General features: G+C 35.1%; 1 protein-coding gene across 1 annotated transcript in view; it reads right to left on the bottom strand.

Moving 5' to 3' along the window:
- Window positions 1-17,014, bottom strand: part of LOC149771761 (dnaJ homolog subfamily C member 17-like) — a 60,479-nt gene that overhangs the window by 23,671 nt on the left and 19,794 nt on the right. Inside the window, exons 4-6 of the mRNA XM_089948153.1 lie at window positions 12,602-12,689; window positions 7,870-7,946; window positions 1,814-1,954 (exon numbers count right to left, since the gene is read on the bottom strand). Of these exons, the coding sequence (XP_089804279.1) occupies window positions 1,814-1,954; window positions 7,870-7,946; window positions 12,602-12,689 (306 nt within the window). The remainder of the gene's footprint in view (window positions 1-1,813; window positions 1,955-7,869; window positions 7,947-12,601; window positions 12,690-17,014) is intronic.

Below are 17,014 nucleotides of genomic sequence, written 5' to 3'. Positions count from 1 at the left end.
TGAACCTTAAATTATGGACCTGTGGAACAATAAAAAAAAAAAGACTATGAAACAATGATTGTTGTGGCTGAATCCAGATACTGTCTGTCCAGGTTGATTTGGACCTGAGACTGCATATCAAGAGTCAGCAAAATGGGCCAGGGAACCATACTAACTTTACAAAGTCAGGGAACCATACTAACTTTACAAAGTCAGGGAACCATACTAACTTTACAAAATGGGTCAGGGAACCATACTAACTTTACAAAGTCAGGGAACCATACTAACTTTACAAAATGGGTCAGGGAACCATACTAACTTTACAGAGTCAGGGAATCATACTAACTTTACAGAGTACTTCAGATGCTTTAATCTATGTATGTTGTTCATGTTCAAATGCTTGTGTGATCAAGCTTTTGCATTTAGGTTGTACAGCCATACAGAAATGCTATGCAACAAACACAAATATCCTCAAATTAAAGGGAGGATCAGCCTCATGTATAAACAATCAGAGCAGAAGTATAAAGCAGGATATTTAGATAACTCACAATGCTTGCTAAAAATAGCAGGAAGGCAACAATTATATTTATTGGACATTGTGTTGTGTCAATGTGGGTGTTGCCCATGGTGGTAAAGAGATTGCCATCAGGTAAATTTGAAAAATCACAGACACCCCTTCCAAACCAATAAAGACTACACATAGTTGAGATCTAGCATGAATTCACTGACCGTCACAGGTTTGGAACTGCAGTACTGTTTCTGACTGGAATCATTATGACTAATGCATGCTTTGAGCCCTGTAGTGATTATATCAATGCCTTTGCAACATCAGACCACAACTATTCAAATGCATGTCAACAACAGCAGTACATGATATTTCATTACACGTTACTGATAATTTGTCTAGCTCATGGAAAAACATAAATTGCCTTCCTCAGTCCTTAATTTTGGGTTGGCAAGGCTATGTATATGTTGTTATAATTAGCACAGCAACAGTTGGCACGTCTATGTATATATGACTATAATTAGCATGATAAAGGTAGCATGGTAAGGGTTGGCTAGTCTTCTATATAAAACTGCAATTGGCATGGTAAGGGTTGGCCAGTCTTTCTATATAAAACTGCAATTGGCATGGTAAGGGTTGGCCAGTCTTTCTATGTAACACTGCAATTGGAATGGTAAGGGTTGGCCAGTCTTTCTATATAAAACTGCAATTGGTATGGTAAGGGTTGACCAGTTTTTCTATATAAAACTGCAATTGGCATGGTAAGGGTTGACCAGTCTTTCTATATAAAACTGCAATTGGCCTGATAAGGGTTGGCCAGTCTTTTTATATAAAACTGGAATTGGCATGATAACGGATGATCATTCTTTCTATATAAAACTGCAATTGGCATGAAAAGGGTTGGCATTAAACCACTGTTATTTATTTCTCAGGATAATCATTCTTGCATTTTAAAAATCCCTTTCAGAAACAAATTTACAAGTTACAAAATGTCTGAATAAAAAAAATACAGAGACAAACTGTATCACAAAATCTGGAATCTAATAACAACAGCATTACCACTGGAAATGAAAAACTCTGTTCCCTTATCTGCTAAAAGTTTCACTGCTACTGGAACGTAATCACTACATGGCTACTGGAAAGTAATCACTACATGGCTACTGGAAAGTAATAACTATTTTCCTCTATCTACTAACAATGACATTGCTACTGGAAAGTATTAGTTAATTTTCTCGTTCTGCCAACAGTGGTACTGTTACTGAAAAGTAATCAATATTTCTATTTATCTGTTAAGATACTTGAACTATAGCAAAACCCCTTCATAATTACCTTTAACTTTGGTGTAACATCTTCTGTGTCATCATTCTGAACTCTGTGTGTATCTACTATGTTTTCCTGCTTCAGCTGCTCTTTTAAAAGCTGTTGTTCCTGTTCCAACAATTTGGACCCTTCCTTCCTCAACCTCTCTATCTATTAACATTTATTAAAACAAAAATTATTGAATTCTTGAATTATTGGTGTCTTTCAAGGCAAAATCTTAACATCACTTACATTAAAGACCCTGGTTTTACCAGTATATTGACAGTCTATTTTACACATGATCCCCTGGAGGTTTTTGTTGTTTTCGCCTGAAAATCAAGTAGGAAACACATTTTGAAAGCTATTTCTGAATACATCCAAAAACAACTACTTCCAGGTGATCTTCCAATAACATACTGCATAGTTGTGTTAGAAACATCATTTTTCATTGGCTTTTTGGCTCGTGCATATGAGCAGATGGGTACAAGTTGGAGTTCTTTTTTTTCTTTTCTTTTTTTGCTTAACTGATGCATTATTTTCGTATCGAGACCACTCTTTATTCCAAATGCCCATCTTAGTCTACTTTTTGCAAAGGTTCATCTGTCTGTTTGCAGTTCATACCAGTCTGCCTTAGATCTGAGACCAAAAAGTCTACAATCCGGACACAAAATCGGATTCAATCTCGCATAATGACTTTACATAAATGCAGTGTCTGTCACAACACTATCAACTTCTGATAATATCGAGCAGTCTTGTTGGTCTAAATGCCAAAAGACAACGTTGTAATACACCATATTATGGTGAAATTAATTATGTTATTAAATTCCTGTGTATATTAACAGCTAAATTTATTAGATTGACTGTAACACATTCTGTCACAGTAGTGTGATCTCAGCTTGAGGAGTGTGGTGGGAGATAGCAGCTGCTTTATAAAGAATAGCAATATAATAATTATAAGGCATTTAAATTCAAAAGCAATCATGTAATAATTTACTAAAATTTCCTCATAATAATTTGATTCAGTTTAGGGACTTTGAAGTGCCAAAGTTAATATCGGTTATGTAAAAATGTATAATTGATGGTTTTAGAATACATGGCAGAAATTCTTTTCTACTTAGATGTTCATACTTTGCCACTCTGACAGCTATCTGCCAGTGCACTATCTGCACTCACATTTACAGACTCCTATTCATGTCCTATTCATGTCACATGACCTTAGTTAGCCAATCAATGTCTGTCTTACTCAGGACTAGCCATGGCGGTAACCAAGTCAACTGTTCAAATGGCATGGGAAAATCCCTCTAAACACAAAATTTAGACAGATTTAAGTTGTCCTCTCAATGTCTGTGGTGTGTGTTTTTAATTTAATCTTATTTGTTTATTCATACCTATGATTATGTAGAACTGAACAAAATGGACAAGTGAATTTTGATTTGAATCAAGCAAGAGAGCAAAGTACTGATGATGCAATGAGTCATAATACAATTAGATATAGTCCCTATCAAATGCATAATGTTTTGCACACAAAAGTAAAACAAGTTCTACATTGCCAAGAACTTACAACAATGAACAGTAACATTAGTTCTAACTAACTGTTCAACAAAAGTTGGGCGAGAAAAATGTGATTCTTCGGATGGGCATATTGATTCAATCACTATCCTGTATCTCCGCTGTTTTGATAACAAACTCCACCAGATGGTTCAAATCACTAATTTATGGACTATCATAACATTTCTGGCTTTGATATTACAAATTTCAGAAAGGTAAGATAATTCATTACCTAAACTATTCATGAGAAATTCTAGCATGCCACATACATGGAATGAATGGGGCAAAATAACCGCTAATATGTGAACTTCTTTTCACTTGATGTTGATGTCCCAGGGGTTGTAGAACTGTTGATGTCTTAAGATGAATTCCTTGACAAATTCATTAATACTCATGACAACAGCGTGACATCACAAAGACCAGAGCAAGGTTTTATATTCGCATTTAGTATGAAACACAGAGTACACATTTATAAGAGATGCAGACGTTGATCTAAACAATGGTGGGTGGGTGGTATACATTCAGGAATGGAAGAAGTAATCCACATGTGGTAGATGTTTTCAGCAATAGATAAAAATGGCATGATTAAATATGCCAGTCTTGCAGGTCAAATTTCATCTCACATCTCAACATTTAACATCAAATACTCTTGACACATTAAATGGACATTGTTTGTGCATGCCAAACTCCATTCACAATAGGTGGCGCTCTACAGTTTCGTATTTTGCATAGGGTTAGGATTTTAAAGAAAAATAATTTCCCTGGCTTTCCTCACTGGTTATACTGGCTATTTAAAAAAGACCTTGTATATCTTAGGTATAATTCAAAGAACCCTTAATTCCTTTTATTTTGGTGTATGTTCATTGGTGTACTATGGGTTATAGAGTATACAGCTTCGTCTTACTTCAGATGTGCACCTTTCAAAAAAGTGCTAGCTTTACTTGGTCATTTTCACTTCCTGAACTTCAGAAGTAAATTGTATAAAAAAGAGCCAATTACTTTTTTTACATTTTATGTATTTGATAATTCATTCATTGCACTTTCAGAAGCTGGTATTGTCTAGTCTGGCAAAATTCATTTTCCCTATTTTAATAGCTGCTATGTATAGTGTACTTTAGACTAATTCAGGCTGACTTTTTAACACAAGGGAGCAGTCATTTTAGTTAGCAGCGTGCTTAAATCATGTAAAATTTCCAAAAGTACAATATCCAAAGAAATATCATCCACATTATATTAATGTAGCATAGAGGTATGCCAACATTCTCTCCATTGTGCATGTTTTAAATGTGAACTACTTCACGATACATACGTCACTCTCTCAAAAGTACATATTAACTGGTGAGCGCCCCCATACCATTAAGGTATTACAACATAGTTTCTCTGACATTATCATTATTATTATAGGAAAATAATGTAGTTTTTAACAGTGCCTAGTATTCTGGTTTGCTGAGTTAGATATTACAACATATATATATATATATATATATATATATATATATATATATATATATATATATATATATATATATATATATATATATATATATATATATATATATATATATATATATATATATATATTATCTCTCATCCTGCTCATCTGACTCTGTCTTAGGTTTTTATATTAGGCTTGTTTAACACTGGAATATTCAGTCCTATCTTTAACTTCAGTGGTGTTCAGATTTAATTTGAAAGAATTCTTTCATATAAATTATACATTTGAATTACAAAGAGCTCACTGACTTCTTGACTAAATTACTAACTTGGAATTGTTGTGAATTCATTTAGAGACATTTTGGATTATATTACTGTGATACATCAAGACTGTTAGCACATCAACACTATTCCAGTCTATTGGCAAATCAGTATATTCATGATTGGAATAATTCAGAATGCTCTATATTTCTAGACTTGTGATAAAACTTTAAGACTATTTGTGATTTATTTCATAATACTTGAAGTTCTTTTTAAATTTTCACTTTGTATTCAAGGAGTAAAAAAATGTTGAATTTTACTATACCTCTTGGTTTTTACTCATTTGTGTTATTTAGTTGAAGAGCACAGAGTCATAACATTAGTACCAGCTACTTTAAAGCATGTAAGTGTGCGCTATGCATTGTTAGGACCAGTCTTAGACCTATAACTGTGTGCTTTGCATTGTTAGGACCAGTCTTAGACCTGTAACTGTGCGCTATGCATTGTTAGGACCAGTCTTAGACCTGTAACTGTGTGCTATGCATTGCCTGTACCAGCTCATGTAAGGCCTGTCATTGTGTACTGTACATTGGTAGTACCAGTTTGAGGCCTGTAATTGTGTGATATGCATTGCTATCAAAAACTTCAATGCACTTGAAAACAGTGCAATCAGTCTGTAAAGGACATTAAAAGGGCAACAAAATGTGTCCTGGATATAACAGTAAGAATGATCATAAATGTTGAGATAACAGACACTGTGTTGTTGGGCAGGAATGTCATATATAGATAAATATGATCATCAATGTTAGAGAAGGGACACTAGATGTTGTCTTGTTAGGCAGGTTCTGTAATTAAAGATAAAATGATAATACATTTAAGGGAATGGACAGTATATATTGTCTTGCTGAACAGGTTTCCTGTATAAAGAGGCACAATTTATCATAAATGCAAGAGATGTGACTACAGATGTTGTCAAGCTGAGCAGATTAACTTAATATGGAATATCTGTCTGGTTTAATAAGTACCATATTTTGTTTGTGGTTATGCTACACAAACAGCTGATAATTCAAGGTAAATATGGACACAAGATAATGTCAAGTCATAGCCCAGAAACCATGTACATGTGAAGTGTTTAAGATCGATTCAAGGCACAATGTGAAGAGACTATGTATCTAAAGAATTCTGACGTAAGGACATATGAGAAACCATGTTAACTTAAAGAGATCGATTACATTAGAAACTTTCTGTTAATTATACAAGTGTAAAATGCATCTCAGCAAAGATTCAGCATTGAGAGGATAAAAACATCTACATATTCAGTCCAACAAAGTAACCTATATTTGTCATGTCTGATGGCAAACATAAATCTTGATGCCTTCCTTGTAGCTCTGGAGGTATTAATGACAAAATGAACAGGAACGATATGCAACATTGAGAAAATTGTTTTAGTATTTACATATAAGAAACACGTGATCTGTATGTTATACATATATCTGTTACCTATATGATGCATGTTATCTGTATGTTATACATGTATCTGTTACCTATATAATGCATGTGATCTGTATGTTATACATGCATCTGTTACCTATATAATGCAGGTGATCTGTATGTTATACATGTATCTGTTACCTATATGATGCATGTGATCTGTATGTTACCTTCGCATCATGGTTCAATATCCATCAAAATTACTCTTTTGCATGCAATAAAATTTGTATGCTTCTGATTACAGGTAAATTCAAACTGTGTGTTTATTTTCATGGATACAAGTACTGGAATTGTTGATGTTTGACTGTACCCATGGCAACAAATCACACACCAATATTTACATTTGATAAAAGTCAGGACAAAAGTTGGTTAAATTTTCCATATCATCTAGGACTAGAACTTTGCTACAGTGAAATTATCAAGTGTGTAAAGAAAACATTCTTCATAAATTTATACAATGCTTGAAAAGCTAAATCATTTTCTATTTTGTGTCCTATGTCGAAACTGAAAAATGATGCACAAAAAGTCTCTTTAAAAGAACTCACTTTCAAAATATTTCTTTCAAAATGTGATTGATTTAAAAATAAAAATAGTCATAAATTATTTTATGAAGTTCCAGTTTTTGCAGGCACATATAGCAATGAAATTTGACCATGAAACATAAACATTAGTCCCCATTCTCATATTCTCTAATATAATAACAAGGGAGGTAAATCATGACAATTCTTCCATGAAGCTGTAAATTTAGTAAGTTATTTGACTTGACACTAACTGACCAGAATTGTCGATATTAAGTTATTTGACTTGACACTAACTGACCAGAATTGTTGATATTAAGTTATTTGACTTGACACTAACTGACCAGAATTGTTGATATTAAGTTATTTGACTTGACACTGACTGACCAGAATTGTCGATATTAAGTTATTTGACTTGACACTAACTGACCAGAATTGTCGATATAAAATAAAATGTTCATTTCTTTCTTCATTTAACCAACAATTATTCACTATTCAGACTAAGCAACAAATGTAATCTGAATAAATTTTATGCTTTTTGATCTTCGAAGTATGAATTTTCCATGAAGTTAAGGTATCTTACAATCAGGCTATTATAAAATATTATTACTCGAAGCTGGTTTAATAAAGTTATTATTATCCTGATTTATATGTCTAACTCACCAGAAAAAAATGTTGGTTTAGTACTCATTAGTAGCCATTGTATACAGTTCATCCATAAATACAGCCAGCCAAAGGCAGTAAGTACTTTTTTGTAACTGTTATTTATGATTATTAATTTACACATCTGCCTAATACTACTCCATTTTATTTATCTGTCGAAGCTGCCCATACCTCAGCTTCAAGATTCTTGGCTGCAGCAAACTCCCTTGAGATCTTGTCCTGTGCATTCCTCTCTCTTGCTTCTAGGTCTGTGACAATACAAACAATTAGATTATATCACTTAAGGCAATTATACATGTTGCAGTTACTTAATAGCCATCATTACTATCATTATCATATTATTATTATTATTATTATCATTATTATTATCACCAGTAATAATAATAATAATAATAATGAGGACTTTGTATAGCGCCTAATCTTAAGAAGCTCTAAGTGCTTTACAACTTTAGACAACACCTATAAGATAAGAAACATAATAATATTATTACAAAAACAAACAACATGAAATTAGAAAAACATTAAAAAAATAAAATAAAAAACATGCTGAGAATATTTCAGGTAGGAAACATTATTAGGTATTTAAGTTTGTTCTTGCTGTTGAAATAAGTGAGTTTTGAGAGCCCTCTTGAATGTGATCACTGTGTCTTTGTGTCTAAGTTCAGTGGGCAATTCATTCCACATTGCTGGGCCCTGGTATGCAAAAGAACGCTGTCCATATGACTTTGTTTTCATACTTGGAATAATGAGTATACGATTGTCAGAAGAGGAGCGTAAGTATCTTGCTGGTGTGTACACATGGGTGAGGTCAGATAGGTATGTTGGACTAGAGTCCGACAGTGAAACGTAGCACAGAGAACAAATTTTGTGTTTGATTCTGGATCGAATGGATAGCCAGTGTAGGGTACAGAGCAGCAGGGAGGTGGGCTCAGGCAACTACTGACATGATTTCCTATTCAAAGAATTCAATGTATAAATTTATCATTCTGGTAGACATTACATGTATCACACAGAGCAATACAAACATTTGCAGATACAGTAAAAGACATTACCGTTATCATCACCATATTCTTCTACTTCTTCTCTCAGGCAACTGACATGATTTCCTATTCACATCATAGATTTTAAACCCATGTTCACACTATGGACCTTAAATCCATGCTCACACTATGGACCTTAAATCCATGTTCACACAATGGACCTTTAATCCATGTTCACACAATGGACCTTAAATCCATGTTCACACAATGGACCTTAAATCCATGTTCACACAATGGACCTTAAATCCATGTTCACACAATGGACCTTAAATCCATGTTCACACAATGGACCTTAAATCCATGTTCACACAATGGACCTTAAATCTATGTTCACATCATGGACCTTAAATCCATGTTCACACAATGGACCTTAAATCTATGTTCACACAATGGATCTTAAATCCATGTTCACACAATGGACCTTAAATCCATATTCACAGTATGGATCTTAAATCCATGTTCACACAATGGACCTTAAATCCATGCTCACATGGCATATCTTAATCATTTCTGTCTAGGCCCAGATGTAGTTGTCACTGCGACTCTATGATATGGCTCACAGCGGACAGATTAAATTTTATTGCCAAATTAGAAAGCTGCAGCATTATAATTATGTAATAGTGGACGTCCACGACATAGTATGGAACTTACCAGTCAATTCAGCTACAGTACATAGTGCAAACTGATCTTTTAAAGTTGTATACAATTCCATTTAGTATTCAAAAACTCGACAACTAAAATGCAATTACACCCATGTATAGACAGAGATTAAACATAATTTTCCAAGCATTTAGGTGCTTCACAAAATGTACAAAGTTGAATGTAAATAAGTTTAATGAGAGAGAGAGAGAGAGAGAGAGAGAGAGAGTATGCTTTTAAACAAAAGGAAAAAGAAATTGCATGTAAGTATCTGCAGGTTTCATTTCTTTATTCAAATATAAAATTTGGACTAGTTGAATTAAAAGCAATAATAATCAAAGGGTAACTGATGAATACATACATTTATACAGCAATAAAATGGTGGGGATGGATAATAATATGTGTGGATGAGGGAAATATTTGTTTCTTTCGTATTGCCATAGCAGTTCATTTCTCTTGTATGTTCATTATATCATTATTTTTTTGCAATTTAACCTTTATGACTACCGTTTACTGTATAATAAATAGCCTCCAGTTTTGTACATTACAGTGCTCAGGTTTCCCACAATTTTTGTCCTATGTCTCCAAAATCTTGATACAGCATGCCCTCCCCCCGGGGTGGATTCTGTAAGGAAAAATGAAAAATACACCTACAGCATGCCCTCCCCCTGGGGGTGGATTTTGCAAGGAAAAATGAAAAATACACCTACAGCATGCCCTCCCCCCGGGGTGGATTTTGTAAGGAAAAATGAAAAATACACCTACAGCATGCCCCCCCCCCCCGGGGGTGGATTTTGCAAGGAAAAATGAAAAATACACCTACAGCATGCCCTCCCCCCCAGGGGTGGATTTTGTAAGGAAAAATGAAAAATACACCTACAGCATGCCCTCACCCCGGGGGTGGATTTTGCAAGGAAAAATGAAAAATACACCTACAGCATGCCCTCCCCCGGGGTGGATTTTGTAAGGAAAAATGAAAAATACACCTACAGCATGCCCTCCCCCCCGGGGGTGGATTTTGTAAGGAAAAATGAAAAATACACCTACAGCATGCCCTCCCCCCCAGGGGTGGATTTTGTAAGGAAAAATGAAAAATACACCTAAAGCATGCCCTCCCCCTCGGGGGTGGATTTTGTAAGGAAAAATGAAAAATACATCTACAGCATGCCCTCCCCCCGGGGGTGAATTTTGTAAGGAAAAATAAAAAATACACCTACAGCATGCCCTCCCCTCGGGGGTGGATTTTGCAAGGAAAAATGAAAAATACACCTACAGCATGCCCTCCCCCCCCGGGGGTGGATTTTGAAGGAAAAATGAAAAATACACCTACAGCATGCCCTCCCCCGGGGGTGGATTTTGTAAGGAAAAATGAAAAATACACCCACAGCATTTCTTTAGTTGATGCCCATACACCTCTATGTTGGTACTAGTAATGAATGAAGCCACTAAAGGCGATAGAAATTGTATGATGGCAACAAATACTCATTTTAAAACACTGTATCTTGTAACAAAAACATTCATCACTTAAGTGGCCGAACTGCCAAGTAAAGTCTTTGATGTCTGCCAGGATAATGTTCTTCTGAGGTTAAAGTCACACCTACAAGGAAGATTTAATCTAGTTTGAAACAGAATAAGTGCCAAAAGAGACTAAATTAATACAAATACACAATCTGCCATTTAATTTATTTGTTAATTTCAAAAGAAAAGTAATTTATAAAAAAATGGCTGTTTATTATGAGAAATGTTGCCAGATTGTGAGTGAACACTAAAGTCAAAGGAAAGCAAGATCTGTAACAGAAAATTTAGATTAACGAGATATTGAAACATGCAAATATTTTCGGAGTTACATGAGCAGATGATAAAACATTCATTGCAATAATGTAAGTTAGCATGGAAAATACTGTAGTACAGTGTGGATGACAAAATTAGGGTGCCCAAACTGTTGAAGCAAATAAGATTATGTTTTGTATAGTACTACTAGTACGTTATCTACCAGTACTACACTTTTTTCTTTGTCAGTTTAAAATGTGTCTCCCAAATCTGAAGGGTGGGGGGCAAAGTGTCCCTTACCCTTGGGATTCTAGAAGCAACACTGCATTGTGACTAGCTATTCATTTTCTTTGGACAACAATGCGTTTTGTGCATCTTGATTTATGCTGACTTATCACGCTAGTATCACACGTAAAATTAGCTGTACTTTATTATCTTTTTATGGACAATAATTACAATCTACTCACCTGACAGAAATAAGCAGTACTTGGAATGAATACGATTTTTGCATTTTTAGTGTAGGAAGAACTCCTGAACCGAACTATTATCATGCAATAGATACTGTAATAAACTGTTTAACATATTAAAATTGATCAATTAAAGTAAATCAGGTGTAAAGTTATTTATCTACTGATCTCTTCCAATAAATACTTTTTGTATTGTCCTCAGTGCACACAACCCACAGTAAAAGAATAACAGGGGAGGGGCTATAAGAATGGCAATTTACCTCTAGCATTTTTCCCAAAAATGAATTTTTAAGCAACAATGTGGCTATTTACAAATTCTCAAAATAAAAATAGAGAGGTTAGCCAATTTAAAATGACACTGATGGACTTATGCAATGTAAGATGTTTATAAATCAATTCACATAACCTGTTGTTACCTAAACAATGCCTTTCTTTGGAGAAAAACCCCCACTTCGTCTGCCAGCTGACATGTTCAATTGATTGCTTCAAGCGGTAAGAAACAACTGTTTGGTTAGAAAACACCTGGCCACTGACTGTAGAAAGCAGGTGACTGTTTGGTTAGAAAACACATGGCCACTGACTGCAGAAAGCAGGTGACTGTTTGGTTAGAAAACACATGGCCACTGACTGCAGAAAGCAGGTGACTGTTTGGTTAGAAAACACATGGCCACTGACTGCAGAAAGCAGGTGACTATTTGGTTAGAAAACACATGGCCACTGACTGCAGAAAGCCGGTGACTGTAAAGGCAGGTCTGACTGTACTGTTATAATAAATAGGTGTAATATCAGGCAGTAATCATGAAAATGGTATAAAAAAATATAAAACTCATTTATGTTTTTAATCCTTCATATGTCAAGGCAAGTAACACATGGATATTATCATTATTATTATTATTTCTTTTCCAACAATGGCCAATAGTTTTTTGCAACAAATCAGAGGAATAAAGGCATATGACATGTTACATTTTCATACCCCAAAGAACTTACCCTCTTTGAATTTCTTCTGTTTGACATTAAGATGTCTGTTTCTTTCTGCAACAGCTTTCTTTGCCTTAAATATCTTATCATAGGCAGCCTGTAATGAAGAGAAAAATCTTATGACATGCAGCCTGTAATGAAGAGAAAAATCTTATCATAGGCAGCCTGTAATGAAGAGAAAAATCATAGGCTGCCTGTAATGAAGAGACAAATCTTATCAAAGGCAGCCTGTAATGAAGAGAAAAATCTTATCATAGGCAGCCTGTAATGAAGAGAAAAATCATAGGCTGCCTGTAATGAAAAGAAAAATCTTATCATAGGCAACATGAAATGAACAGAAAAATCATAGGCTGCCTGTAGTGCATAGAAAAATCTCATCACAGGCAGCCTGCAATGAAAGAGAAAAATCTTATCAGCCTATAATGCTGAGAAAAAGAATAGTGTGCTTGTAATATACACATTCCACACACTTAAAGAATTTTTAAGTGTGCTTGTAATATACACATTCCATATACTTAAAGAATTTTTAAGTGTGCTTGTAATATACACATTCCATATACTTAAAGAATTTTTAAGTGTGCTTGTAATATACACATTCCATATACTTAAAGAATTTTTAAGTGTGCTTGTAATATACACATTCCATATACTTAAAGAATATTTAAGTGTGCTTGTAATATACACATTCCATATACTTAAAGAATTTTTAAGTGTGCTTGTAATATACACATTCCATATACTTTTTAAGGGAATTTCCCATGTGCTGAATGTTTAGACCATTTCTTAAAATAGCTTCATTGGTACAAGGTGCACACCTGATGTTCCAAACCAGTTTTAGTCAACCAACTTCACATATTAATTTCAATGATTTATTTTCTTTCAATTATAATTTTATATAACATCTCCCTTGATCAGATCTCTTTTTTCCTGACACCAAAATTAAACATTGCCCCCATTTTGTCCAACCCATTTTTATAAGGTTACCTTTCCACTGCAGAAGGTGTGTCCTATTAAGACCATTGTAACTATTTAGGAATCCACACATATACATCTATAGTCCATTTGATGTCCCTGGACTGGACAAGCAACTCCATTTTCTTCAAACGTTTACTTTCCACATTATTGTGAGCCAAATGAGTTGTAAAGTTATTCTTAGATGAACTAATAAATAATTTTGTTCTTCAGAAATGATTAATGTACGGTTATTTCTCTGCATTAGTTCAAAGTCGAGTACTCTGGAGGGATATGCAAATGTGCTGCTGAGTAGTTTTAACAGATTAATGGCAAGATGTGCTTGGCTGTTTCCCAGGGTTAACCTGTCACAATATGACTGTCGTATTGGCCACAGGCATTGCAATGATTCACCTGCAATGACCACACAGTATGCTTAGATGTTGAAAGCAACTTTGAAAGCTATCAAAGGCTCTGACTTTGAAAGCAACTCAAAACTCAGACTTTGAAAGCCACTAAAGTAATACTCTGAAAGCCACTAAAGTAAGACTCTGAAAGGCACTAAAGTAAGACTCTGAAAGCCACTAAAGGCTAACTCTGAAAGCCATTAAGGTTCAGACTCTGAAAGGCACTAAAGTAAGACTCTGAAGGCCACTAAAGGCTGACTCTGAAAGGCACTAAAGTAAGACTCTGAAAGCCACTAAAGTAAGACTTGGAAAGCCACTAAAGGTTCGGACTCTGAAAGCCACTTAGGCTGACTCTGAAAGCCACTAAAGTAAGACTCTGAAAGCCACTAAAGTAAGACTCGGAAAGCCACTAAAGTAAAACTCTGAAAGGCACTAAACTAAGACGATGAAAGCCACTAAAGTAAGACTCTGAAAGGCACTAAAGGCTGACTCTGAAAGCCACTAAAGGCTGACTCTGAAAGCCACTAAAGGCTGACTCTGAAAGCCACTAAAGGCTGACTCTGAAAGCCATTAAGGTTCAGACTCTGAAAGCCACTAAAGTAAGACTCTGAAAGCCACTAAAGGCTGACTCTGAAAGGCACTAAAGTAAGACTCTGAAAGCCACTAAAGGCTAACTCTGAAAGCCATTAAGGTTCAGACTCTGAAAGGCACTAAAGTAAGACTCTGAAACCCACTAAAGGCTGTCTGTGAAAGGCACTAAAGGCAGACTCTGAAAGCCACTAAAGTAAGACTATGAAATCCACTAAAGACTGACTCTGAAGGCACTAAAGTAAGACTCAGAAAGCCACTAAAGGCTGACTCTGAAAGCCACTAAAGTAAGACTCTGAAAGCCACTAAAGTAAGACTCTGAAAGCCACTAAAGGCTAACTCTGAAAGCCATTAAGGTTCAGACTCTGAAAGCCACTAAAGTAAGACTCTGAAAGCCACTAAAGTAAGACTCTGAAAGCCACTAAAGGCTAACTCTGAAAGCCATTAAGGTTCAGACTCTGAAAGGCACTAAAGTAAGACTCTGAAACCCACTAAAGGCTGACTGTGAAAGCCAATAAAGGCAGACTCTGAAAGCCACTAAAGTAAGACTATGAAATCCACTAAAGACTGACTCTGAAGGCACTAAAGTAAGACTCAGAAAGCCACTAAAGGCTGACTCTGAAAGCCACTAAAGGCTGACTCTAAAAGCTACTAAAGTAAGACTCTGAAAGACACTAAACTAAGACTATGAAAGCCACTAAAGTAAGACTCTGAAAGGCATTAAAGGCTGACTCTGAAAGCCACTAAAGTGAGACTCTGAAAGCCAATAAAGGCTGACTCAGAAAGGCACTAAAGTAAGACTCAGAAAGCCACTAAAGGCTGACTCTGAAAGCCACTAAAGTAAGACTTTGAAAGACACTGAAGGCTGACTCTGAAAGCCACTAAAGGCTGACTCTGAAAGGCACTAAAGTAAGACTCTGAAAGCCACTAAAGGCTGACTCTGAAAGCCACTAAAGGCTGACTCTGAAAGGCACTAAAGTAAGACTCTGAAAGCCACTAAAGTAAGACTCGGAAAGCCACTAAAGGTTTGGACTCTGAAAGCCACTAAAGTAAGACTCTGAAAGCCACTAAAGTAAGACTCAGAAAGCCACTAAAGTAAGACTCTGAAAACCACTAAAGTAAAACTCTGAAAGCCACTAAAGGCTGACTCTGAAAGCCACAAAAGGTTCAGACTCTGAAAGCCACTAAAGTAAGACTCTGAAAGCCACTAAAGGTTCAGACTCAGAAAGCCACTAAAGTAAGACTCTGAAAGCCACTAAAAGTTCAGACTCTGAAAGCCACTAAAGGTTCAGACTCTGAAAGCCACTAAAGGTTCAGACTCTGAAAGCCACTAAAGTAAGACTATGAAAGCCACTAAAGGCTGACTCTGAAAGCCACTAAAGGCTAAGACTTTGAAAGCCACTAAAAGTTTAGACTTTGGAAGCAACTAAAGACTGACTCTGAAAACCACACAAGGCTCAGAATTTGAAAGCCACAAAAGGCTGACTCTTAAAGCCAGTAAATGCTCATATTTTGAAAGCCGCCTAAAGGTTCAGACTTTGAATCCCACTAAAGGCTGATTCTAAAGGCTGCTAAAGTCTCAGACTTTGAAAACCATCAAAAGCTGAGACTTTGAAAGCCAGCTGACTATGAAAGCCAAGAAAAACTCTGAAAAAGTTGAAATAATTAAATATGTATGTTTCTTAAAAACCAGGACAAGAACTGGTTGCTGATGTGAACTACTTGGACACATGCAGTATGCCACAATGTTTCTTGTTTTTCACTTTAGGTGAACACTTCAAAAAGGAACAGCTCAGTAAAGTTAGTGATCCTGTAAACACTATTTTAGTGTCATAAAAAATTTTAGAATAAAAATTTATAGCATTTAAACAAACAATTATTTAAACAAAGTGATGAATTAAATAAAAATAGCACTTTGTATCACAGTCCATAGGTAAATGAGGTTTTCACAGATTGAGTTTTCTGTTCATATTCTTACAAATTTGATGCACTTTAAAATGTTAAAAGTTTTCATTATTCAAAAAATTTCATGTTCACTGGATGCCATCAGTAACAAATTAATGTGACACTGACATACCACTGCATGAACACTCATTTTTTGAGGATCTGAGTTAAATCACCAGAACTATCAAATGTTTATTCCAGGTGAGAATATTTTCAGCGTATAAACTTTACTTTCCTTATTATTTATTTGTTTCCAGACACTAAGACAAAATAAAAATGTATTTATGGTTACATTCCTAATATGATGGTGAATTCCAACTGTTATGCTGTACAGTGTCCTGTCTAAGACTGGAAAATAATGTTATTTCTTTGAAAAAGAAGTGGCTTATGAATCAGATTTACAATTCTGAGTAATACAGATTTAATCACCTTAACATATTTCTGTAAAAGCTGTGATCTTTACTGGAATTCCAAATTCAAAAATTTGCTGCTTAATCTTCTTTCAAATTGGAAACAATAATTGTTGTTGTTG

The sequence above is a fragment of the Sinohyriopsis cumingii genome, unplaced genomic scaffold (genome assembly GCF_028554795.1).
Source record: "Sinohyriopsis cumingii isolate HCF-2022 unplaced genomic scaffold, ASM2855479v2 utg001673l, whole genome shotgun sequence".
Taxonomy (NCBI): Eukaryota; Metazoa; Mollusca; class Bivalvia; order Unionida; family Unionidae; genus Sinohyriopsis; species Sinohyriopsis cumingii.
Note: the sequence above shows the minus strand (reverse complement) of the source record. Positions and strands in the feature narration are given on the sequence as shown.